The sequence below is a fragment of the Lissotriton helveticus genome, chromosome 10, assembly GCF_964261635.1.
Source record: "Lissotriton helveticus chromosome 10, aLisHel1.1, whole genome shotgun sequence".
In the NCBI taxonomy this organism is placed as follows: domain Eukaryota; kingdom Metazoa; phylum Chordata; class Amphibia; order Caudata; family Salamandridae; genus Lissotriton; species Lissotriton helveticus.
In genome coordinates, this window is record NC_136071.1 from 1,194,784,862 (window position 1) to 1,194,810,571 (window position 25,710).

Genomic DNA, 25,710 nt, shown 5'->3' on the forward strand with positions numbered 1-25,710 from the left:
AAAAAGTTTAAAAACAGGGGATTAGCATATATCTGGAAAAATAGTTGTGTATACCTTGGAATTGATTGTGTTTGTTAATGTGCTATCTGCAGATTTTATATCTAAGGGACACAGGATACATTTTTTAATTTTATGTTTCAGCAACAGCAGTGGGTACCTTAGGGGCTTGCCCTTACTCCCTGTGTCATGACTGTAGGAACAGGTTTCTGTGGTATGGGGCAGCGGGCTCACTTCATAAGGAAATAAAAACCTACTAAGAGAACTCAGATTATTTAAGCTTGGGTGGACGAGCCTCCTCCTTGGTGGAGGTACAGCCACCATATTGAGAGATCCCCAACTGCCTTCCAGGGGACTCTTCATCCTGAAGGCAGCCCCCACTGCAGCAGCTCTCTTCACAGCTGTGAAGGGATTCAAGTGGCTGCTTTGTTTAAAGAGCTCTCAGCAAACATTTTTGTCTCAATTAAAAATTACAATAGAATTAAGAAATGATCTCGACACCCAAGAAAGTTTCCTCCCTGCACAAGGGGTCATGTTACACTTTACCTGCACAAACATGCAGGGACAATAAGTGATGGTCAACTTAACCTAGAAGGGTTGTAAATGTAAATTGTAAATTCAGTACTTGTATAGCGCACGAATCACCCCCGAAGGGGTATCTCGGCGCGGGGGGCCGTTGGGAAAATTAAGCGAGCTATTGCCCAGAGTCGCATGGTGCTCGGCAGACCTCTGCCGCCAGAGCCGGGGATCGAACCGTGATCCCCAGCATCCAGCGTCAGTCGCCCTGGCCGCGGCGCCACACCTCTTCCACATTGTTGTGAGGACCACTACTGTTACTTGGCAGCCCTTGGCAGATGGGCACTCAGGTCAGAGTTTTACATGGCAGAGCCAGCTTCCCCTGGCTCAAAACTGTGCGTCAAACCACAAGTTTGACATGGCAGGTTCTCCCACTCCACCATACTCTACATGAGGCCCTGAGTCTCCATGAGAACCAGAGTTACCAAAGGTGTCTTCTAACTGGACTGTCTCTCTTCTCCCTCCTAGTTAACACGCTGCCCTTTGTGAGCCTCCAGATTAACGCCAACATGGTGATGATGGAGAATTATCATCACATTTACTGTTTCCTGTCAGAGAAGAAAATCCAGAGCCTGGAGTCAAAGAGGAAGGAAGCGAAGCAGAAGTACAGTGAGAACATGGAACAGTACGTCATCACGTACCTGGGCCAACCGCTGGAGAAGCTGAATGTGAGTGGAGTGTGGATCCTTGGCTGCTTATGGTTGTCAGCTGGATTTATGAGTTTGAATCAGCGTAATGCTCTTGAGTATCGACCCATTTTATTTACACTCATAGGATGCACTTCTCCTTTGCGGACAGCACTGGAGGAATGTCTCAGACCGCTAAATGCTAGGCAAGTCCACGTGCGCAACATCTGGTTTCACCCTGCCACTCACTTGACATGCCCACTTAGCCTTTCCTCCCTAGCCCTTTTAGCTCTACCTAAGTTGACGGGCACCGTGGAAGAACCAAGGGCAACACAATCCAAAGATAAATCTGGGCTTAATCTCCCACTGTTAAGACTTTTGCACAGGCTTAACTAGCTGCCCTTTAAAGTGTAAATGTTGTAGTGAGTGCTTGGGACCTTGAATAAGATTGTTTATGTAGGTCTGGTCTTCGACCCATACAGGCAAAACTGCTTTGTTTGACTGTTTCAGCCAAAGAACCTAATACTGCATACCAAGCATCCAGGCTTCACAACCGAAGCACAGGCCCTAGTCCTCTTCCACCATCATAGGCACAAGTTTCAGGTCTCCCAAAACACTGACTCTTCTCAGAGCCTTTCTCAACATTGCAACTTACACCCTAAAAGGGGATAAAATATTAGACCACATAACCCTTAGTCTATAATAACTACACTGACTCCTTCTCAAAGCCAGAATTGCTTTGAGAAGGAGTTGCATCACACATAAAGTGCAGCATATTTGCCTCCAGTACTAACTAAAAAACAAGCTACACACCTCAAGGGGGGAGAGGATCCTCTTCTCGGAGAACCTGAAAAGAAAAAGGCACTAAAGATGCATTTCTGATGGATACATCTGCCTGTGGATTCCACACCTTTTGAATTACCCAGTGCGCAGCATTCCACAGAAACTTTTCTCCTCAGCTCTGCCATGTCGATGAGGACGACACACTGGAACGGTTCCGCATGCGACTCTGCATGATGTCATTGGAGCCATAAGAAGACCTTGTCGGCGTGCTGATGTCAGTTCCCTTTTCTCTGTGCTGTCGACTCGTAATGATTTTTCCCCCTTCGCGGGAGTTTCTTTGTTACGGATTGATGTGACTTTGTAGCCATCAAGGATGACTATTCCAAGAAAATCAGGTTTCAAGCTCTGCAGAGAATGTGGGGGACTGATGTCCATCACTGACCCCCATGAATACTGCTTAAGGTGTCTTTCGCCGGACCACGATGTCGGAATGTGGACTTCGTGCAAACACACGAATCCTAAAGCACTTAAGGAAAAGGAGGGCAAATTATTCAAGGCCAAGAAGCAGAAAAGGTGTCGCAGGATGTCAAGGACCCGTTCAAAGTCGACTACTCCACATGCTTTGAAGTCGTCAAAGAAATATAAGAAAAAACGTTGCCATGGTTCTCATCGTTGCTCATTGAAGGATTCAACTCCAAAGTCAGTATCTCCGTGTCCCAGACATCATCGAAGAGATGAGATCTCTCCATCTCCTTCACCTGAGGGGACTCCTGTCCCAACTCTGGCTCCGAGTGCAGTTACTCCACCGGCTCCTAGAGATGCAACATCTCCACCATTGCCGAAGTCAACCACTCCACCTCTGGCTCCAGCGTCTCTGCCGCTACAGCTGTAGCCAAATTTGGTGCCTCCCCAGCAGTTTCAGAGCCTGTAGTACCCTATCCAATCCATCCTGCTTTCCCGACTCCAGGCACGAATATGTCGCATTTTCTGAATGCAATGTTTGGCTTGTTTACCAGAGCAGCAAACCCTACTGGTGCACCTGTTGACTCCAGGGGTCTACTGGCATATTCCCTGGGTGGTTTTCCACCTCACTTTCTTTTTTTTAAAGGGGCGAGTACCACTGAATGGTTCATCCCCGGTGCCATCTGGTTTCGTACCGGTACCGACACTACCTCGACTAGCGTCGACTCCTATTCCTTGGATCTCCCTTCGACAGTGATCTCAAAATTACCACGCCACATCTGGTGCCACCGACGCCTGTTCCGAGGATGACGTTTCAGAGAGAGGCACAAAGACTATTGGAGGAAGAAGAGTATCAGGAGGAGCATGGAAATGCAGAGGAAGTAGAGATTGGGGATCCTGACCCTGATTTTGAGGATTTACACGGGACTCACGTCTGAGCATGCCCGTCCCACTCGGGTAGACAAATGCAAAAAGAACAATTGATGGACAAAATACAGAACAATGTCATACATTCACCCCAGTACAGAGATCTGGGCCTAAATCCATTGTTTTTTTGTTCGCCATGCCATTCCAGTTTGGACCCAGCCATATGCAAATCAGTCTTGACCATGTGCCCAATGGGAATAGTCCATCCCAAACTGCCGGGCCAGGTCCTCCCTGGACTGAAAACAAGCATCCTAGGACCAGTTTCGGGCTTTCAGCCCTCATCAGCCAGGATAGCTTGATTCCAGTGGCATGGAGAGCACGTGACTCACGTCTGAGAATACCCGTCCCACTCTGGGTGACAGATGAAAAAAGAACAATTGATGGACACAATGCAGAACAATGTCATACATTCACCCCAGTACAGAGATCTGGGCCTAAATCCATCGTTTTTTGTTCACCATGCCATTCTAGTTTGGACCCAGCCAAATGCAAATCAGTCTTGACCCTGTGCCCAATGGAAACAGTCCAGGCCAAACTGCCATGCCAGGTCCTCCTTGGACTGGAAAGAAGCATCCTAGGACCGGTTTCGGGCTTTCAGCCCTCAACAGCCAGGATAGCTTGACTCCAGTGGCGTGGAGAGCAGGGGACTCACTTCTCAGCATACCCGTCCCACTCGGGGTGACAAATGCAAAAAGAACAATTGATGGACAGAATGCAGAACAATGTCATACATTCACCCCAGTACAGAGATCTGGGCCTAAGTGGAATGGGTATGCCCAGACATGGGTCCATTGCTCACTGTGCCACTGGATTCAAGCTAGCCTGGCTGATGAAGGGTAATACCCAGAAACCGGTCCTAGGATGCTTGTTTCCGGTCCAGGGAGGACCTGGCTTGGCAGTTCGGTCTAGACTTTTCCCATTAGGCACAGGGTCGAGACTGATTTGCATATGGCTGGGTCCAAACTGGGGTCGCATTTTGAGCAAAAGAACGATGGATTTAACCCAGATCTCTTGACTGGGGGTGAATGTATGATTTATTCAGCATTCCGTCCATCATTAGTTTGCGTGATCAGGAAGGCTGCAGAACTCTTGGAATTGCCTCTTCCTACATCGGAGTTAAAGTCCAATATCCTGACAGAGGTGCTCCATTGTCTTTTTCTATTTTAGAGTCTTTACTTCCCTTTCATGAGGCTTTGATGAAGGCCATTCTCGATGTCTGGCAAAAGTCAATGTCAACTTGAGCGGTTTCCAGGACTGTGGCAAGGAGGTACAAGGTGGCTCTGGGAGATCCTGCTTTACTGTCCACCAATCCTTCGCCGGGTAGCTTGGTCGTTGAGGCTTCGTGCTCCCCGAGGCAGTCTTCAGGTTCCTTCCGTCTACGCCTGCAGATAGGGAGTCAAAACGCATGGAGCAATCAGCAAAGTAGGTGTTCTCGTCAGGGAGTATGGCCTGTCGTGTAGTTCCTACAAATCTATATAGGATCTGTGTGTTTAGACAACATGAACTATGGGATTGGTGTCCAGACTGGTTCCAGACATCCCCAAAGGATATGTTAGTTTGTAGGCTAGCTAGCTCAGAGTGCCACTTCAACCCCCCCTTACAAAGGAGTGAATAGTTTCTGGCAACTATTGAACATGACAACCCTGACTCCTCAGGAATCGTGGAAACAGCACAGTACTTTTTGCTCAGTCACTCTCGCTCACTTTGTCTCAGAGAGATACACAGAATAACGGTGGTGACATTTTTAATACGTATTTATTGAACAAGAGTCATTCTAGTATAAAATACGTGTGCTGCAACAACCATAAGACAGAAACAGATATTGACTTTTACAAGCACCTATAGAGTAAATAAACAGTAGAATTCTACCATAGTGCTAAAACAGTGAATATATGCAGGCATATAAATATATGACTGCATTAATGCGTACTCCTACAATGCAAACCCGAAGTAGATGTACCTAAATGTACCTAGCATGTATGTAGGTGTATAGCCAAGAATCCTCCTAGGAAAGAGCCATCCCCATTACCTGATGTGAGAGAACGAAGGACTCCGTCTTAATCTCGAGTTGGACACCCCGCAAGGGATGTCAGACCACTGTGTGCTGGAGTGTCTGCGTGCAGGGACCTCAGTGTCTCATGTCAGTATAGAAGCTTCTTTCTCCTTCCACTTGTCCAGCGAAGATGTGGTGCCTATATACCCAAAGGTACCCTCAGGGGTTCTTTCTACCTAGATGTGTATTGATACTGTGGGCATATCGGCAAGGATGACGATAGTAGTGACCCTTATACAGAGTTATTATGCAGAAGATGGTAAACCTGCTGTCATACTGAGAATCTCATGCATAATAAATTACGCTAATTTTGAGAGAAAACCACTCATTTATGTGGCACCTAACTAGGTAAAAGGTCAGTGCCAGAACCGTTATGTAGAACAATGGTAGGACAAATGTAGGTAAAAGGTTGTGCAAGTACCGAGGCCTATATAGGGGTACATTGGGGTTCATAACAGGACCTCAAATCAACAAATGCCATATGCCTTTTGGGTCACTACATCCACACCCTCATGGACTCAGCCAGGTAGGTGGTCCTAAAATTACCGGAGGAGATGAAGGGCTTTTCTCAGAGGGGTTGTCGGATGCCGAAGCTGCTGCACGTCTGGTGATACAGTCTGGTCTGGACACTACCAATTTGGTAGCCAGGGCGATGGGATCGTCTGTGGCTACCAGGAGTCACGCTTGGTTGCGTGGTTCAGGGTTCTCTCCTGAAATCCAAGCTACTTTACTGGTTCTGGCATTGGCTGGATCTCGCCTGTTTGGGGCTGAGCGGATTCGGCGCTACAGCGCTTTAAAGACAGTAATGGCGCAGCAAGGTCATTGGGACTTTAGTGACTTTGAGAGGAACTTGTCCTTTCACACCAGGCAAAGCAGGCAAATCCCTTGTACAGATCCTATAGGGGAAAAGGCAGAAGCCGTCTGCGGGGTGCTGCGCGACAACAGGTCTCCTCCTCTTCTTCTTCTTCTGCCCCTCTAACTGGTGTGGCAGGAAAGCAGTTCTAGCTCCACCCTTCTAGAGCATACTTGTCTTGTGGGAGGACGGGTGTCCCATTTTCTACAACATTGGAGGTCTCTTACGATAGATCTCTGGGTGATGAATATAGTAGAGAGTGGGTATGCCGTATCCTTCTAGGAGTTCCCCCCTCCTTTCCCTCCCCATCAGGGCTTTTGTTCGGAAGACCATCTTCTGTTTCCAAAAAAGGAAAGGGATCTAGGATGCTACTCCTCGCACTTGTACTTCCTGATTCCCAAAACGCTGGCCATTTGAGGCCGATCCTCACCTTAGGGTTTTTGAATTTTTATCTCAAACAGGATAAATTCAAAATGTTGACCCTGGCTCAGGTTCTTCTTGCGCTGCAGAAGGAAGACTGGATGGTGTCGATCGATTTACAGGGTGCGTATTTTTATATCCCCATCCTGAAATCGTATCGGAAGTATCTCCGTTTTACGGTTGGGTCTTTACACTACCAGTTTGCGGTCCTTCCGTTCGGCCTTACTTCTGCAGTTTGGGTCTTCTCAAAGGTGATGGCAGTGGTGGCAGCAAAGCTCAGAAGATCGGGAATTTATGTTTTCTCCTCTCTGGATGATTGGCTGCTCAAAGCAAAGTCGCCAGAGATGGTGTTAGATAATTTGTAAGTGACAACACAACTGTTGTTCGTTTTGGGGTTTTCTATAAACGTACCCAAATCTCACCTGGTGCCCTCTCAGTGCAACCTGTTCCTAAGGGCAGTACTAAAACATCCAGGCTACGATTCCACATTTTCAGAATGGAGCGGCTGTTCCAGTCCTGACGGTCTTGCAACTGCTAGGTCTGTTCGCTTCCTGCATACTGTTGGTCAACTGTGCACGCTGGCATATGAGGGCCCTCCAGTAGTGCCTCCAGAGGCAGTGGTTTCAACACAACGGAGAACTCGAAGAGGTGGTCAGAATCTCCAGAGACACTGCAGCGGAGTTGTTATGGTGGAGTTTTCCAGACAACCTGTCTCAAGGGAGCAGGTTTAGATGCCTCTACTCTGGGGTGGGAAGCCCATCTGGGGGTTCTGGAGGTCAAAGGTCTTTGGTCTCCAGAGGAAAGATTGTTTCTCATCAGTCTACTGGAATTGCAGGCAATAGGTTTGGCTCTCCAGGCCTTCCTTTGCGGTCAGTCAGTTCAGGTCCTAATGGGCAACACTACTGCAATGTGGAACATCAACAAACAGGGAGGAGCAGTGTCGTATCTTCTTTGCAGAGAGGCTCTGCGACTCTGGTCCTGGGCTCGGGTCATCAGATTTGAGTGGTCGTGAATCATCTGGCGGGAGAACTGAATGTGCCTGTGGACAGGTTCAGTCAGCAGTATTCAGCCAATCACGAGTGGCGTCTCCATCCGGAGGTAATCCTTCACATTGTTGGGCTGTGTGGGTTTCCTCAGTTGGACCTGTTTGCTACTCATGAGAACGCACACTGCCTGGCATTCTGCAGTCTCCAGTATGCGGGGAGAGTGGGGGGAAGCTTTTTGGTTTGGGGCTCATAGCTTCTGTACGCGTTTCTTCCCATACCCTTGATTCCTCGAGGTCTGAGGAAGTTTAGCCAAGACTGGGCCCAAGACATATTGATCAGCCTGGATTGCCCGCGATGTGTGTGGTACACAGACCTTCTTTACCTCTCATTGCACCCTCCTCTACGTCTCCCTCTCAGGGCAGATCTCCTCTCGCAGTCGCAGGAGCAGGTTCTAGACCCCCACCTCCCGAGCCTGCACCTTCATTCCTGGAGATTGAACGGGGCAACCTGAGCTCTCTCTCTCCCACCGGATGTGGTGGATGTTATATTATCAGCCAGAAGACACTCTGCCAAATCTGTCTATTCTGATAGGTGGGCCAAGTTTTTTAAATAGTGTGGAGAGAGATTGATTGATCCTTTGCAGGCCCATTTGTCTGATGTTCAGAGTTTCTCTCTTTCCCTAGCACAAAAGGGTTGTGCAGTAGCTACTGTTAAGGGCTATTTGTCTGCCTGTCAGCTTTTCTCTGCATACCAGATCAACCATTGTTGTTTAAATCTCCCATAGTTATGAGATTCTTTAAGGGTCTCACAAATCGGTTTCCTCCCACTCCTTTTATCATGCTTGATTGGGATTTAAATGTGGTTCTCACTTTCTTGATAGGTTCAGCCTTTGAACCATCACATAGTTGTCCCTTAAGGTCCCTAGCAATTAAAACAATATTTGTTGCAGCAATCACTTCTGCTAGGAGGCTGAGTGAGTTGCAGGCTCTTAGCTCCAAGCCTCCTTTTACATCATTCCATGCGGATAAGATGTTTCTTAGGACTGGAGATGCTTTCCTGCCTAAGGTGGTCACTCCTTTCCACTTAGGGCAGTCCATCACCTTACTCACGTTCTATCCTCCCCATCACCCTTCAAAGGAGGAGGAGAGACTTCATTGCCTGGGCCCCAAGAGGGCAGTCAGCTTATACCTGGACAAAACTAAGGACTTCAGGTTGGACGATCAACTTTTCGTCGGATGTGTGGGCAAGATTAAGGGCAAGGCTGTCCACAACAGAACGCTGTCCAGGAGGATCATACTCTGTATCAAGATCTGCTACACCTTGGTCAAGAAGGAGCCTTCTGAGGGTATTTGTGTTCATTCTACCAGAGCTAAAGCTTCTCCTTCTTCGGGTTTAGCTAGAGGTGTCCCTGTGGTGGACATGCACAAGGCAGCAACTTGGGCCTCTCTCCACACTTTTGCGAAGCTCTATTGCTTGGATTCAGAGGTGATAAGGGACGGCCATTTTGCATGTTCTGTGCCCCAAGATTTTTTGGTATAGGCAGGCAACCTCTGCCAGGAGCGGGACTGCTTGGGCATTCAATTTGAAAGGTGCAGAATCCACAGGCAGATGTATTCATAAGAAGGACAAGTTACTCACCTTCAGTAATGCTTTTTCTGGTGGATACAGTATCAGCCTGTATTACTGGACCCACCCACCTCCCCATTGCCTATCTACTTATACCGAAAAATAATCAATGTACTACTTACGTGATTTATTGTTGAAATTATGTGATGCTTTGCATTAGGAAATGATGAAGACGAATTTCCAGTTTTGGTTGCATTTGTATAATGTGTATATTTGTGAAAATGTTGTTGGGTCACACATTCACCTCGAAGGCATTGAAAAAATGGGTGAAACTAACATCATCACGTAGATAAGGCCTTCTTATGGCTCTGATGACGTCACACGGAGTCGTGTCTGAAGCTGTTCCATTGTGACATCCTTGACGACGTTGGAGAGCTGAGAAGAAAAGTTTCCGTGGAATGCTGTGCAATTGGTAATAGGTGAGGAATCCACAGGCAGATACTGTATCCAGATACTCTATCCATCAGAAAAAGCAAGATAAGTAACTTGTTCTTTCCTTCTAAACTCCAAGAATATGAAATCAACTCCAGGAAAATCTAAAGGCTTTAAAACCCCAGCGAGCAATCTAGATTTAGCCCTACCAATCAATCAATCAGAACATTTGTCGAGCGTACTACTCACCCGTGAGGGTCTCAAGGCGCTAAGGGGGGAGGAGGGATGGGAGTGCTGCTACTGCTCGAACAGCCATGTTTTGAGCAGTCTTCTGAAGGTCAGAAGGTCCTGGGTCTGTCGTAGGTGGATGGGGAGGGTGTTCCATGTCTTGGCGGCGAGGTGGGAGAATGATCTGTCCCGGTGGTCATTCGGTGGATGTTTGGAACAGTGGCGAGGGCGAGGTCAGCGGAGCGAAGCTGGCAGTTCGGGGTGTAGAAGGTGAGTCGTTTGTTGAGGTATGCTGGTCCGGCGTTGTAGAGTGCTTTGTTGTGAGCGTGGGTGAGGAGCTTGAAGGTGATCCTCATGTTGACGGGGAGCCAGTGCAGGTCTCTCAGGTGGGCAGTGATGTGGCTGTGGTGGGGGATGTCGAGGATGAGGCGTGCGGGGCGTTCTGTATGCGTTGAAGTCTTTTCTGGAGTTTGGTTGTGGTTCCCGCATAGAGGGCATTGCCGTAGTCCAGTCTGCTGCTGACGAGGGCCTGGGTGACCGTCCTTCTGGTTCCGGTGGGGATCCATCTGTAGATCTTGCGAAGCATGTGGAGGGTGTTGAAGCAGGAGGAGGAGAAGGCGCTGACTTGCTGGGTCATTGATAGTGATGAGTCCAGGATGAACCCCAGGTTGCGCACGTGGTCGGTGGGTATCGGTGCAGCTCCCAGCGCGGCCGGCCACCAGGAATCGTCCCAGGCGGATGGGGTGGAGCCGAGGATGAGTACCTGCATCATAGCTATTGTTCTGCGTCAATAGTCATTGTACTTAGTTACTGTTTCGTGTCTAGAGCACCATTGCCCATGTGGCAAGGTCTGCATTTCATACAGACCGCTACTAAATAAATACAGGCACAGTGTGGTGGTTGCAACTTGCCTTCCAGAGCTTACGCAGAGAAAGATGGGTGCCTCTTTCCTTGCAGAGTTTACAGTAATATGTCATACATGCAATCTATTCTTTTACCTTCCAGAGGGTTACATTTAAAACTGCATACAAGTATATTGTGTCAAGGAATACTCAATGCCGTTATGAATTTATACTAACCCCATGTCCAGTTACAGAATATGGGCCCTGCCTTAATAACACCTGCATCTGCCATCCAAAGCATGGACTAACCTCTCATACAGCCGTAGAGGGTGAGGGGTTCCTCCAGAGTTGAACACCGAAAGATATGGTCAGTTCTCTTCCAGGGGATCCTCATCAATAGTCATAAGCATTGGATAGTCCTGCTCATGTGCGGTACCCCGGAGTGCATATCAAATATATGGATGTATGACGTTACAACGCATACTTTTACATCGCATGCCTTTACAACGCGGTATTTACAACGAATACCATTACAACGCATAGTGCTTTTAGGCGCTGGATAGTGATTTATTTAATTTACTATTCCAACTCCAGTCCCCGTGGATAGTAGGGAAGGTGTTGGATAGTAAATTAAATTTATTCCCTATCCTAGAGAGCGCCCTCCAGCGCAATGTGTCGTAAAGGCACTGTGTGGTAAAAGTTGCGTTGTAAAGGTTGTACACCCAAATATATATATATATATATACATACATATACATATATATATATATATATATATATATATATATATATATATATATATATGAAACCAAACGCCCACTCTAATGGAATGAGCCCGACATGTGCTGACTTCCCAACAGGATTTATTCGTGCAAAAAATAAATAAAGCAGAGTTCAGGAAACGCCAGACAGACGCGTTTCTAGCGAGTGTGTAAGCTTTCATCAGTGCCGGTTCCCGTTTCCTTTCAGAGCCTTGCACCTGGGGATACTTGTAGTGTCCTGAACAGTCTCTGTTCCAACACTAGGGCACAACAAGTTGCCCCTAACCACGGCACTGTAACTGCTGCAGTTGCAGAAGTCATATTTTTCTCTATTAGAGACTTTTTTGATCCTTAGTAAACTTCTTTTCATCATTTTTTCTCAAATTTCATCTTGTAATACTCTCTCTAGATTTATCCACCGGCAAGGAAGTGCTTATTTACTGTGTTTTCTCATATTCCCAAAGGGCCATCCGTGCCTCTTCACTCAAGAATTTGTATAGATGCAGAATTCATAAAAAGCCGTTTATTAAAAACCCAATGCATTTCGGGCCTCCATGGGCCCTTCGTCAGGGGTAGCTGGAAAAATCAGTATAAACAACAATCAGTATGGGTACAATGCTTCATATTGTATATAATATTAACATATACTAACACGTGTTTCTCTCATCTAAAGTAGTAATGCGGCAATACCAGACCTTATTATCTGTTGACTGTAAGCAGAAAGATATACACATCCTGTTTCAAGTCTCATGTAAGCCTCCTTCTCATCTTATTCCTTGCGCGCTGATCCCATTAACCATCCCTTCACCTATGTGTTCCACCCTCGTCCTCACACCTCCTCCCCAACTTGATTGCCCTGCTGCCTATGTTGTCTGACACCAACCTCTAACTCCCTTCTCCCAATACCCACTCTCGAAAGTAAGCTCCCTTCCGTCTCGTAAATATATCGTGCACCAGATACATGTGTAAACGTGCTTCGTCTTTCTTTAACTCCGCACTTGCTTTCCTAAGCTAACACTGCCCCGCTGCCAGAAACAGTTACTACCGACATACAGAACTCATTTCCACTTCACACCCTCGTTAACATGCTGCCTCACAAACCCGCTCGTACCTTCAAAACCGGCTGTCTCCTTCTCCCTTCCTTCAAACAGAGCAAAACTATGGCGATACCCCTCCCACTGGCTTTTTAAAGAAAAAAGCCTGAGTCACTCCCCCAACACCTGATCTCACCTCTCGTAGACTCGGCATGGCTCACACCTGACATGATTGAAAAGCCTGAATAGGCTTACCCGTACTACAGCTCCCAACATGCTTAGTTGTTAAATGATATCTCATCTACTTATAAACCGCCGCTTATATATTCAAAAAAATCATAGCATATAAGTGTATACGAGCAAAATACATAGGGCCTCATTTATGAAAAGTGACGCATCGCTGCGTGAAAACAGCGGTGCGTCACTTTTCACTGCGCTCTCCCTGCGACATGATTGATGCGTCATATTTATAATATGACGCATCATGTCGCAAGGAGTTACAGATACGTCAGTATTTCTGACGTATCTGTAGGCGCAAAAGTGACGCATTGCTGGGGTGTGTCACAAAAGTGACGCAACTCCAGCAATGCTTCCTTTCACATGGGGCAAGCCCGATGTGAAAGGGCCTGCGTCAGTCTTACGCCTGCTGTGAGGCAGGCGCAAGATTTTGACGCAACAGCATCCTAAAAGTGACGCAGTGAAATCTCATAGATTTCACTGCGTCACTATTACGAGGCTTTTTGCGGGTGAACGCCCCCCTCTGCATACATTATACCTGACGCAGGTATAATGTAGCGCAGGGGTTTACAAAGTGACGCATCTGCTTAGATGCGTCACTTTCTAAATAGTGCGCATCAGGAGGCATGTTTTACGCCGCCGATGCGTCACAAAAAGTGACGCATCGGAAGCGCAAAACTCACGCAAAACCTCATAAATGAGGCCCCTGGTCCTATATTTCTGTTTACTTCTCCAAGTCACTGCTGACCCTTCTCAGAAATAAACTGGCTTAATAATGTTCGTTGTTCCCCCTTGCTCGTGGATATTTCATAACTCTTTCTCCGTAAATCTCTCATAATCCATTCTTCTGTGGGTGCATACCTCGTAGAGGCAGTTCGTGAAAATCAAAGGTAATAGGTAGGTTGCACTCCATGTTTCAACACAACTTTTCTTATGTTTTAATGTTCTTGAATTCGACCAAGCGTGCACGGTGGTTCCGTGCCCTGCCCCTGAGGCACGTGCAATAAATAAGCTTTCATCAGTGCCGGTTCCCGTTTCCTTTCAGAGCCTTGCACCTGAGGATACTTGTAGTGTCCTTAACAGTCTCTGGCCACTCCTTTGATGGTTCCTCCCCGCTTCTGCTCGTAGCTGTGCTGCCTCCTATAGAGATGGTGGAACCAGAGGGATGCTGGTACAGCGAGTCCGTTGTGTCAGCCCATACAGTGAATGGCTGGCAAATGCACAGTGGCTTGTCTCGCTGTGTTGCACTCCTCCGCTTTCATCCACAGGGAGAATGATTCGCAGTACCTGGTGGGGCCCCTGCAGACACGCTGCAGCCGCCTTCCCCGAAGTAATGAGTCCCAGCCTAACAGCATGAGACCACTCGGGGGGGGTGAGGCGATGTAGTTTTATACCAAGTCCAAAGTTGCTGATTTCGCGCCTCACACCAGATCAGGCGGGCATGTCGGTAAGCCAGTGAAACAGCATACTGGCTAATAAATGAAACCAAACGCCCACTCTAATGGAATGAGCCCGACATGTGCTGACTTCCCAACAGGATTTATTCGTGCAAAAAATAAATAAAGCAGAGTTCAGGAAACGCCAGACAGACGCGTTTCTAGCGATTGTGTAAGCTTTCATCAGTGCCCAGTTCCCGTTTCCTTTCAGATATATATATATATATATATATATATATATATATATATATATATATATATATATATTAATTATATATATACATGCACACACATATATGTAACAAAGGCTAAATATGTCCAAATTAATTTGACTTTTCAATTTAAATGACCAAACAATTACCCATATATTTCTGTTATAAACAGAAAATATACCATAAAATGATTTCCCAACCTCTATTTAAAAAGGAAAATAAAAGGGAATACGAGACATTCTTAACCAATAGGCTGCATTCGAAACACAACAGAGAAAAACTGGAACCTTGCCTTTGAGACCTTCTAGAACCCCCTGTATCCCATCATGTCTAACAGGTGACCGTGAGGTCAGTTCTTTTATCCAGCTCCTTCTGTTAGGATCCTGGAGCATGAGCTCTGCTACTTTTTGACATTACGTCAGAAACGTTGTTCCAAAACTCCAGGTTTCATCTTTATCTGAAAGATCTTGATACCTAGAGTACAGAGTACTGTTTTTCTGACAGAAATTGTATATTTTTTCTGTCTGTCATGTCTTCAGTCTTTGTGGAGTGTTCCTCTTGTGGAAAAAAGAAGGCGCAGACTGATCCTCAGTCAGTCTGTATCATGTGTCTTCCAGAGTCCCACTGTCCAGATTCTTGTCCTCATTGCCAGAAGCTGTCCAGGCGAACCCCGAAGGACAGAGAGAAGATAAGGCTGTATATAGTCTAGGAGAGAGGAAGTACAGGATCTTCAAGAGGACTTGGGGAGTCTCAAACTACCTCCAAAATGCCCTCCTCTCATCCTAAAACAGCCCACAGAGGAAGATCTCATGAGAGACATCAGGAATGGCAAACCCTATCGACAATGAGAGGTAGGATGTCGAAATCGGAGAAAATACCTGTTTGTTTGGTGTCAACGTCAAAAGTGACGTTGAAACATTCTCGCCACTCGACATTGATGCACACATCGCCCTCAAGGATTCCGTCACACACCGGTGGATGTCGAAACAGCTAGAAAAGTCAGTTGACGTTGAAAGCACAGTCTACATCTCGAGTGCCATCGACGTCAAGAGGTCGTACTACATCATCAGAAGTACAATGTTTACCCTCTCAATCAGCAGAACTAAGGTCTTGTTCACCAGCTAGACCTCCTCCTGAGACACCACAGAATCTTACTCTACATTGGCTGGAAAGCCTATGCAAGTGTCCAGAGCCTGTACCTCATAGCACAGACTACTTGCGGACGTATTCCCTTTACAGGGTAACCCGCGTACACCATCACCTAAACGTACTCCTCTACCTGAATTCTCCACGGATTCTCCATCAACACTTCCAGAGAGACTTCTGGCTGCGACGAGGTCACCCAGAGGTTCTAGGATTCCTCTAAAGCATAGATCAAGGTCAAAGTCTGCTAGAACCAGATCTCCCTCCAGATCATCGTTCCAGGTCACGGCATAGGAGGCATGGAAAATCTTCCTAGTCCACCACCTCTCGATCCTCAGTGAGGGATTACTCTCCTACATTAACAAACACACCACCAGCAAGAGTGTCCCTGATACATGACATTACAACAACATTCAATTAAGTTCTGATAAGAGGCGCATCCATCAAAACTAAATATTCATATACCTGCGCCTACGTCCTCATCATCAGTCATCTACGAAACTCTACATCAAGACCACTGTCTCGAAACTCTACATCAAGACCACTGTCACCTTTGGTTCCAGGACTTTTGGAGCCAGCAATGCAACTTTTCCTGACTCTGGCATCTCCAAGAGCAGCTCCATTGTGAATTCTCAAAAAAACATAAGGCACCAGACCAGGACCCTTTGTTCCCGAGGACTGATCCTCCGCTGGATTAAGTCATAATAGTTCCTTCACCCAAGAAACATTCTGTGGCGTCTTCCTCATCAGTCCCTCCAGATAAAGACAGCAAGCAAGTAGACTTCATAAGAAAGAATATGTGTCGAATATCTGCTTCTTTCATTAAAGTGGTGAGGGCTTCTGCCTTATTGGGAAGATCATTGTGAGATTCTCTCAGTAGATTCACAGAAAAGCTGCCCAAGGAACGCAGGCAAGATTTTCAGAAAGTCCTGAATGAAGTTGGATTGGTAATTTACCAAATAATCAGTACAGCTGCGGAGGCTTCAGACCTCACCGCGCATGGATGCCTGCCTCACCGCGCATGGATGCCTGCATGGCATTTGCCAAGAAGATCTACCTGGCGTCGTCTCACAGGCCTCAAACCAGAGGCCCAATGCAGAATTATGAATCTTCTGTTTATGGGAAATTCACTGTTTGGTAGTCCTGCAGATGTGGAAATGTTGAAAAAAAAATCTGCACTGGACACTCTCAAAGCTGTGGGTCTGTAAAGAAACAAAATAAACCAGAAGGAGATACAGGCCTTGTGATAGGTGGTTTTATCAGCAGAGGGTTCAAACCCCTCACTGGGCTCAACAACAAGAAGCCTGGTCCCACTACCATTTTCACATTGCAGCCAGAGGAAGAGGATCTCAACGTCATCCTGCATCCTCTACCAAACTAACTACCAAGCGATGAGTCCTTACTTCCCCCTTCTCTGTTACCCACACTGGTGGGGTGGAAGTATTACCAAGCACCTGGAAGAGTGGCACTCAATCAAAAGAGTCAAGTGGGTCTTAAATATTGTTCAGAATGGTTACTCATTTAGTTTCAGATCTCCTCCTCCTGCTGTCTCACCTACAAAACATGTAATCAGCGAAGCCTCTTACAAAAAGAACTCATCAGCCTGCTACAAAAAGAGGCCATAGGGGAAGCCCCTCATCCCTAAAGGGGATTAGGAGCTTTCTCTTGCTGTTTCATGGTGAGAAAAAATGTCCGAAACAAGAATTCAGACCCATTCTGGACTTGAGAGTACTGAAGAAATGTATACGGAAGAAAAAGTTCAAGATGCTAGCTCTTCACCAGATTTACCCACAGTTACATCACGGGGACCGAATGTGCTCCACAGATCTCCAGGGTGCATATTTCCACATCCTGATTGGCACAAAACACTGGAAGGTCCCACGCTTCAAAGTGGCATTGAAACATTATCAGTACAAAGTGCTACCTTTCGGCCTGAAATCGGCTCCTCGAACATTCTCAAATGTATAGCTGTGGTTGCAGCATCCTTAAGGAGAAAGAAAATATTCATCTTACCTACTTATACGATTGGCCTATAAAGAGTTCCTCCCTGTCACCAGCAAAGAGTATTACCAATTGTGTTTCGAGACACTGCAAAATCTAGGTCTCCAGATCAATTTAAAAAATCTATACAACGTCCAGTCCAAATTCTTTATTACTTGGGGGCTACTCTAGACACAATACCCTCAAAAGTGTATCCTTCGGAGAAGAGACTATCCTCAATTAGTCTGATGTGTTGCAATCTCCTGCACACTCATCACCCATCAGCCAGACAGCTTGCGTCTCTACTAGGATCCGGGACCTCTTGCATTGTCATAGTCCCCCACACAAGATTGCGCATGAGACCTCTACAACAATGTCTAGAGGATCACTGGAATCAGTTTTCAGATCACTGAGAAGACAAGCTGCAGGCCTCGAGAAATCTACTCGCTATGGTGAGTCAGATTTTATCAAGACGAGCTATATATAGGGCCCACTCAAGCCTTCTGGCGAGCTGACAGACAACAGGTGTTCGGTTCACTCACAAAGTGAAGGAGCATTAAATTTGCCTTCAAATCTTGTTTTATCTTGTCACATTTATTCTGTCTTCTGACAAACGTACTGTACACAAAGTGTGACATGAGTGGCTTCAGGATGTCATTTTTTGTTCTAATACATTTAAATAGCCAAAGAGTCAACTATACAAACATTCCAATATAAATTGCAGTAGCTATGAAAGCTCCTGTTTTGTAATTCTGTGTGATGAATGATAATAGGATGAAAACAACTCAGAACACTTTACTTTGTAATGTACAAATGATAAATATGTTTGTTGAAACCCAATTTCCATTGATTATCGTGTATACACCATATAGTTTTATAAGTAAAACCGCATGCACGTTTTCAACATTTCAATGAAAAATGTACTGTCTGTAAATGACAGTGCACTAATACCTCATGCTTTAGTAATATATTAAAAGTGAGTTTTTAAAGATGAACTGAGAAACATTCCTGCCCTTACCAAGATAGCAAAGCTGTTAGTGAACTAAGAGGCAAGTCAGGGTCATGTGTACCCTATATGTGGGCGAGATTCTTATTATGCATGGAGAAAACGTTTGGTCTATGAAATCAAACCAAATAGGTTTTTTTATACAGCAGAAATGCTGAGCTTGCATATTGGAAAGTGCTCTCATGTGATCATGAAAAAAGGTGGCTCCTCATAATAAAATAATTGCCTGGGATGACTTAATGAAACCAGTTTATGGGTCAAGTAGATTACAAGTTAGGTTGAGTGGGTTATTCAAGTTACTAGACCTGCAGGTCTAGTAAAATGTTTATGATTTTTCGAGGCCTTAACGGATCCTGTCATAAACTGCGATCCAATCGTGGTCTCTGAGACAGAACTTACCGGTTGGAGTTCCTTTTCAACAGAACCCTCCCATACAAACACTGATCACAGATGTCTCTTTCCAGTGATGGGGTGCTCACATGCATTCCCTTCAGACTCAGGGAGTGAGGTCAGACATGCTGGAACTGAGAGTGGTTCATCTAGCCCCAAAGTCCTTTTATCCATCAATAACAACATGCTTTCACCTTGACCAAATCGACAGCACAACCACCGGGTCCTACTTAAACAAGCCAGCAGGAACTCATTCTCGTCCTCTGTCCCTGGAAGCGCAGGCCATTTGGAAGTGGCTTGTAGCCTGGAACTTGACAATATCAGCCATTCACCTGCCAGGAGTTCAGAACATTAAAGCAGATTCTCTCAGTTGCAATTTCTGCTAAAGCGATAACTGGATTCTACACAATGATGTGATGCAAGACATTTTCCAAGAATTGTGCACCCACAAATCGACTTGTTTGTAGACGCAAACAACGAAAAAATGCCCCAACTACACATCCAGGTTTTAACAACCAGGGTCGAAGGAGAATGTCCTTTTGAGAAGTTGGTCAGGGAAATTTCTTTACACGTTTCCGCCACCTCCGCTGATTCCAACAGTGATTGACAAACTGTGTAAGCCCAGGACCAGAATGATCCTCATAGCACCAGAATGGCCTCACCAGTAGTAGTTTACGGACTTGCTTTACCTGTCGGAGAGGCCACACAAGAGATTTCCATGATCTCCTGTACAAGTTCGGAGGGCAGATTTTCCATCCCGGCCTTCCCTCGCTGAGCTTGACAGCATGACTCCAGAATTCCTCCAATATGGACATTTAGGCTTATTGCAGGAATGTATGACCATTCTCAAAGAGTCCAAAAGACCTTCCACCGGAAAATTGATTGCCTTCAAATGGAGAAGGTTTTATCTGTGGTGTGCCTAAAATAACCACCATCCAATTTTGGGTCAAGAAGATGTAATCCTGCCTTACGTTCTCCATTTAGCAAAATCTGGTCTGCAGTTTTCCTCCATAAAGGTACATCTCACAGCCATTACAGCTTACAGAAAGTCCCCTACACTGACCTCTTCCTTTCAAATGCCAGTGGTCAATGATTTTTAGAAGGGCAAAAAAAGGTATTTCCTCTGGTTAAATCACCTTGGAAACTTAATGCGGTTCTTTAAAAAATAATGGACCCACTTTTCAAACTGATTCACAAAAGCGCTTTACAACATCACATGTGGAAAGCGACTTTTCTGTCTGGTTGTCATTACTTCAGCACATAGAGTGAGTGAAATTCAATCTTTGTGTGCAAAAAAACCTTTTACAGTTGTATTCTCTAATAGGGTGGTCATGAAGACTCACACTAGTTTTCTCCACAAGGTGGTTTCTGACTTTCACATTTACCAAACTATTTCACTGCCATCTTTCTTTCCTAATCCTTACACCCCAGTTGAGAGGGCTTTGCATTCTTTAGATATTAAAAGAGTACTAAAGTATCTGATAGAGACATCTAGCTGCAGATTCCTTGACTTTTGAATTCTCTCCCCAGGCGTCAGACTGGATCCAGAACTTTTTCAGCAGTTCCTCTGCGCACCGGGGTATAGCGCCGTACGGCTCTACAATGATGTAGTCTCCGGATGTGCCATAGGTCTCCTCCTGCGTGGGACATCAGTTTCTTCTTTTCTTCGCTGCAATGCAGATTTGGAGAAGGGGTCCATTGGCCGTTTGTATTTATGGATTACTTCAAGGCCTTTTTGCGTCAGGGAAGAGGGTGCCATGCCTTTGGGTTTTAAGTCGTGCGAAACCTGTGCGAGACATGTGTCGGCTACGGATCCACATTCCATGACACTGAGGAGTGCATCGCCTGTAAATGGCTGAGGCCGAAGGCCTTGCGGGAAAGGCAAATTAAGCTGTTGACGGCATGGCTCTCCCGATTAGAGTCCAAGTAACATCTGTCTCCTTCCCGCTCTGAAGTTCCTTGTGGGGCAATTCAAGGAGCTGTTCCCGTGAGTGTCACTCACCCAAGTCGTGAGAATCTCGGCGTAAGGGATCGAGGTTGCAGTGGACTCACGTGGTCTCTGCTGGTTCTTCCCGTTCTTTAATGAAGGACATCACGCAAGAGTCGACCCTATGCCTCCCACCTAATCCTGGAACCAGGGTGACTATGATCCAGATTCAGGCATACTATCATACTTTGCATTCCATTTTTAGGTCCTCCGTTCGTATCTCGAGTTGGGCTGTCGTCGGGTCAAGAGACTCAGCGTCTTACGGGGGCCAGCCAAGTAGCAACTCTTTACATAAAGTGTCGCATATCATAGTGAACACCTATCAACTTGAGGAACGTCATAAATGGTCAAGGACGTTGAGCATTGAAGCCACTGTGAACCGTTCTGTGCGAAGCGTGCACTACACGTTTAATGGATATCATACGGGAGAATATTTAATTTGAACGGAGGGAATATCTTTTACAAAAAGTCCATACGACAGTGACCAGATATATCAGAGTTCACCTCAACACTGGTGGACTCAGTTCTATGCCCTGAGGAAGTCCCATTGGGGCGAAACGCGTTGGCTGTACTGCGGCTGTTGTGTTTGATCATCTTGCATCGAGAATGTCTCATGGATTTATTAAAGAGACCATATTTTCACATCATTGAACAACACTCTTACCTTTTGTGTATTTAAGCATTAGAAAAATAATTACTTTGTTGCCTCTCTATGTGCTTTTTTGTGTATTAAATGTTTATGGTCTTGTGGCAGTGGACCAAAGAGGTGGGCAACTGTAATTGAGTGATCTATTAGGATATTGTGTATAGCAAGGTGGTGCAACTTTTCTTTCCCTTACTGCCAATCCGTTTGTTCTTGCATTTTTGGATCCATGCCTGTGGGTACACCCTCGACGCCAATTGAAGACCTCAACTCCATGCCTGGGGTCATCACGGCGCTGGAGCACAGCCCAGTGCAGCTTCCAGTTGTGATGACGGCGTCGTTAAAGGAAGTACAGGAGGTTGATACGTCGCCGTTCCATCGCCAGTCGGCACCAGAGGTGGATACGATGCCGCCCCGAAGTCGGTCGATGCCAGAGGCACCACTTATAGTGCACGATGATTCAACGATGCCCCAACGTCGATCGCGCTGGTTACGCCATTCATAACCACTGAGGTTCCTGTATCTTCTTGTTAACATTCCAGAGTCAGAGCAGGCTCTGTTGTAGTTTCTCCAGGTTGACCGCTTGGTTTGTCTTGTCCAGCCTCTTGTGGAAGGTTCTTGGGCTGCATTGGGTGTGGATTGTAGTCTACTCAGTGACATCAACCAGCACCAGGCCACCTGAGTTTCTTACATAACATCTAACCCCAGAAAGCTAAGTGGTGCAGTTTGTCCACCAGTAAAGTAAATATGAATGCCTTCCCCACCTGATCATGAGTCTAAGCGAATAAGGAAGTTTGGTAAGCACATATTTTCCTCCATTAGCCAGCTGTCTTATAGGTCACTACTGTAATACGCTAGTTGTACCGGCAGTCCTGGACAACCTCTGGGTGTCTGTAACCCAAAGCTACCCAGAATTGCTGCGATGTAGCAAGATTTGTGATCGACTGTAGCTTGGACATCGCCAGCAGCTTAAGTCCAGGGTTTCATAGAAGTGGCACACCTGGATGAGGTCTTTGGCTTCTCTGGGGATGGCAAAGCATCCCTGATGGACATGCTAGTTGATGTCTCTCACTTTTGTAGTGAGAAAGCAGATTCTGCCCTGAATGGTCTTAAAAAAGCTGGGCCACAAAACATTCCTTGGGCCTGTATGCCCCATTCAGATAGATTTATCAACACATTTGACACTTTTAATGCTACAGTAGGGGTTTCCAATACCGCCAAAGTCAGATCCAGCTGCCAGCTCAACAGGTCTCCTAGTCCTTTCGTGACCAAGGCCATGATTTACAAATGCAACTCTCAGAGCATCAGGAACATAGAGCAGCTCAGACCCCTGCCCCTCCAGCTGGCACAGTCACAAACCTCCTTAGTGTGCCCTTCATGGCTCTCAGCTACTTTGTTGGGGACAATATCTGCCTTTTCCTCCGAGAGTGGCAAGCCATTACGTCAGACAAATGGTTCCTCTAAATTGTCAGTAGGGGCTACGCCGTCTCATTTCTTTCTACACTGCCACAAATTCCCCTGCACCCAGCACAGCTGACTGAGGACCACATGTCGATCTTATGGCTTGATGTTTGGCTCTTTTGGCTAAAGGGGCCTTAGAGAGGATACCAGCTTCAGAAGTAGGAACAGTGTGTTACTCCTGTTACTTCCTTGTGTTGAAGAAGATATTGATTGTAGATCTTCGCACTCTCAACGCCTTGCTGTGGAAGGACAAACTGAAGATGCTCACACTAGCCCAGGTCCTGTGTGACCCCGGGGACTGGATGGTGGCGCTGGACCTGCAGGATGCTTATTTCCATAACCCCATCCTGCAAACCCACAGGCGCTACCTACACTTCGCAGTGGCCCAGGAGCATTTTCAGTTCACGTTACTCCCTTTTGGCCTCACCAATGCCCATTGAGTGTTAAGTGATGCCAGTAGTCACTGTACACATCCAGAGTTGGGTGTACCAGTTTTCTCCTAACACAACCACTGCCTTTTGAAGGTGGGCTCGCTCAAGGCAGTCATCAACTACCTCCAGCCAATGGTGATCCTAACATATTTGGGGTTCACTTTCAATGTGCCAAAGTCACGCCTGACTCCATCGCAAATGCTCCTGTTCATCTGAGCGATTCTGAATATTGTACGGTTTTGTGCCCTTTCTCTGGAGCGAATAATTCTGGACTGCAGGTCTCCTGCATCTTGCTGATGAAACATGCCAGATGGCATATACAGGATCTGTAATGGGATCTAAAATCCTAGTGGACACAGCAATAAGGAAATCTGTCTCCAGATTTCAGAGGAGACTGCAAAATCTCATCAGTGGCGGCTAATGGACTGCCACTGGATTAGTGGCTGACCCTTCTACTTACCCCACCCAGACTTGATAGTGGTGATGGATACATTGCTTCTGGGTCTTAGAGTGCTTCTGGGAGAGGGGGAGATGAAAGTCTTCCATTCTCGGGTAGAAGCTTGATTTATTTGGCGTTGAAGGACTTCCTGCCCACCATCAGAGGAAGGCTGGTGCAGGTACTCACAAACAACACTTCCTCTATGTGATACTGAAACACGCAGGGTGGATGAGGTCTTGGCTTCTGTGCCCGGTGGCTCTGCGTATGTGGAAGTGGCTGAACCACCAGGCAATTCCTCTGGTTAAGAACAACCGGGTGGGATCTCTAAACACCAGGGAGGATGAACTCAGCCGCTGATGCCTAGCAGACCACCATTGACAGTTACACATGGAAGTGGTGCAAGGAAGCCTTCCATCATTGTGGCAAATCCTGGCTGAATCTTTTCACCTCTGCTGTGAACGTGCGATGGCTGCATTTTTGCACATTGGAGTTCCCATTTTTGCTGACTGACTCCGGAGTTGGTGACGTTGCTTGTAATACTCTGCAAGCACCTTTACAAGTAACTTCGTACTCATCCCGTGTCTGCTCTGTTACGAATTTGCTTCCAAAATACCTGGGATCTACTCTTGCTCTGAAGGCCTTTTGTTGTCCTGATGATGACCCCCTTAATCGCCTGATTGGTCGAAACACCGGCGACAGTAGAGGGCATAAAGATTTTGCTTATTAATTATAGTTGTCTGTTTGGAGCAATTAAGTAGTGGATGGACTCTTCTCTAATTATGTTTGAACTTTCATTGTATTCGCCCTTTAAATAGACCATGCCATTGTCTAATACCTTTTCATGATCACCATTTTATGTTTTTTTCATTTCTGCATCTGCTTGCACTGTGTGAGCACTTTCCTACACAGAACACTATTATTGCTTTTTTGTAGATCCTTCTGTGCACTGTCTTAATTGCAATATTCTTCCTTTTGAAGGTTTATGTACATAAAGGAATGTAACATATCACTTTGGTTCATGTTTATCATTGCCAGTTTTTTTTGCATTAATGATCACATTTATCAGATATTAATGGATTATTATTGTTAATTTTTAAATGAAACCCAGAGGGATATCTGTTGCTTTTTGATTGGAGATTTAGCAGCAGCAGTTGACCTCATTTGACCTCCCTCCTGTCATCTTGGCAGTGAAGCATTCCTCTACAAAATCTGTGAACGCTAGTTGTTGGAATAGATTTGTGGTTTGGTGCGGCACCCACATGATTGACCCACTGCAGGCAAAGATGTCTGTCGTTTTGTTGCTTGTTTTGCCCCTCTCCCAGCAAGGACTTGCTCTTGGCTCTGTTAAAGACTATTTCTAGGCTCTGTCAGCTTGTTTTTGTGGCTGTCGAGTAAGCTGTCATTGTTTAAATCACCTGATGTGATGAGATTTTTGAAAGGTTTGCAACATTTGTTTCCACTGGTGTTTTTGGGGATGCCACAATTGGATCTAAATTTGGTTTTTAACTTTTTTAATGTGTACTCTCTTTGAAATGATGCACGGTTTTCCATTATATCTTCTGACCCTCTGAACAGTCATCCTCATTACTATAATGTTAGCTAGGCATGTGAGTGAGTTTAGGACTCTTTCTGTTCAACCACCTTGTACCACATTCTTCCCAGATAAGCTTGTGCTGAGAATCTGAGCTTATTTTCTACTAAAAGTGGAAATACATCTCACATTGGACAGGCTATCACCTTCTGGCAATCTTTGCTGTGCCTCATCCCTCAGAAGAGAGACCCAAGAGAGCATTAAGTTT

General features: G+C 46.0%; 1 protein-coding gene across 7 annotated transcripts in view; it reads left to right on the forward strand.

The window, feature by feature from the left end:
• LOC144784933 (exocyst complex component 1-like) overlaps positions 1-25,710 on the forward strand; it is a 1,012,560-nt gene that overhangs the window by 972,427 nt on the left and 14,423 nt on the right. For 6 of the 7 annotated variants that reach the window (XM_078664046.1, XM_078664044.1, XM_078664045.1 and 3 more), the window contains one exon: positions 1,042-1,241. The exons of the other annotated variant lie outside the window; for it this stretch is intronic. In XM_078664046.1, the coding sequence (XP_078520172.1) occupies positions 1,042-1,241 (200 nt within the window). The remainder of the gene's footprint in view (positions 1-1,041; positions 1,242-25,710) is intronic. 7 annotated transcript variants of the gene reach the window in all.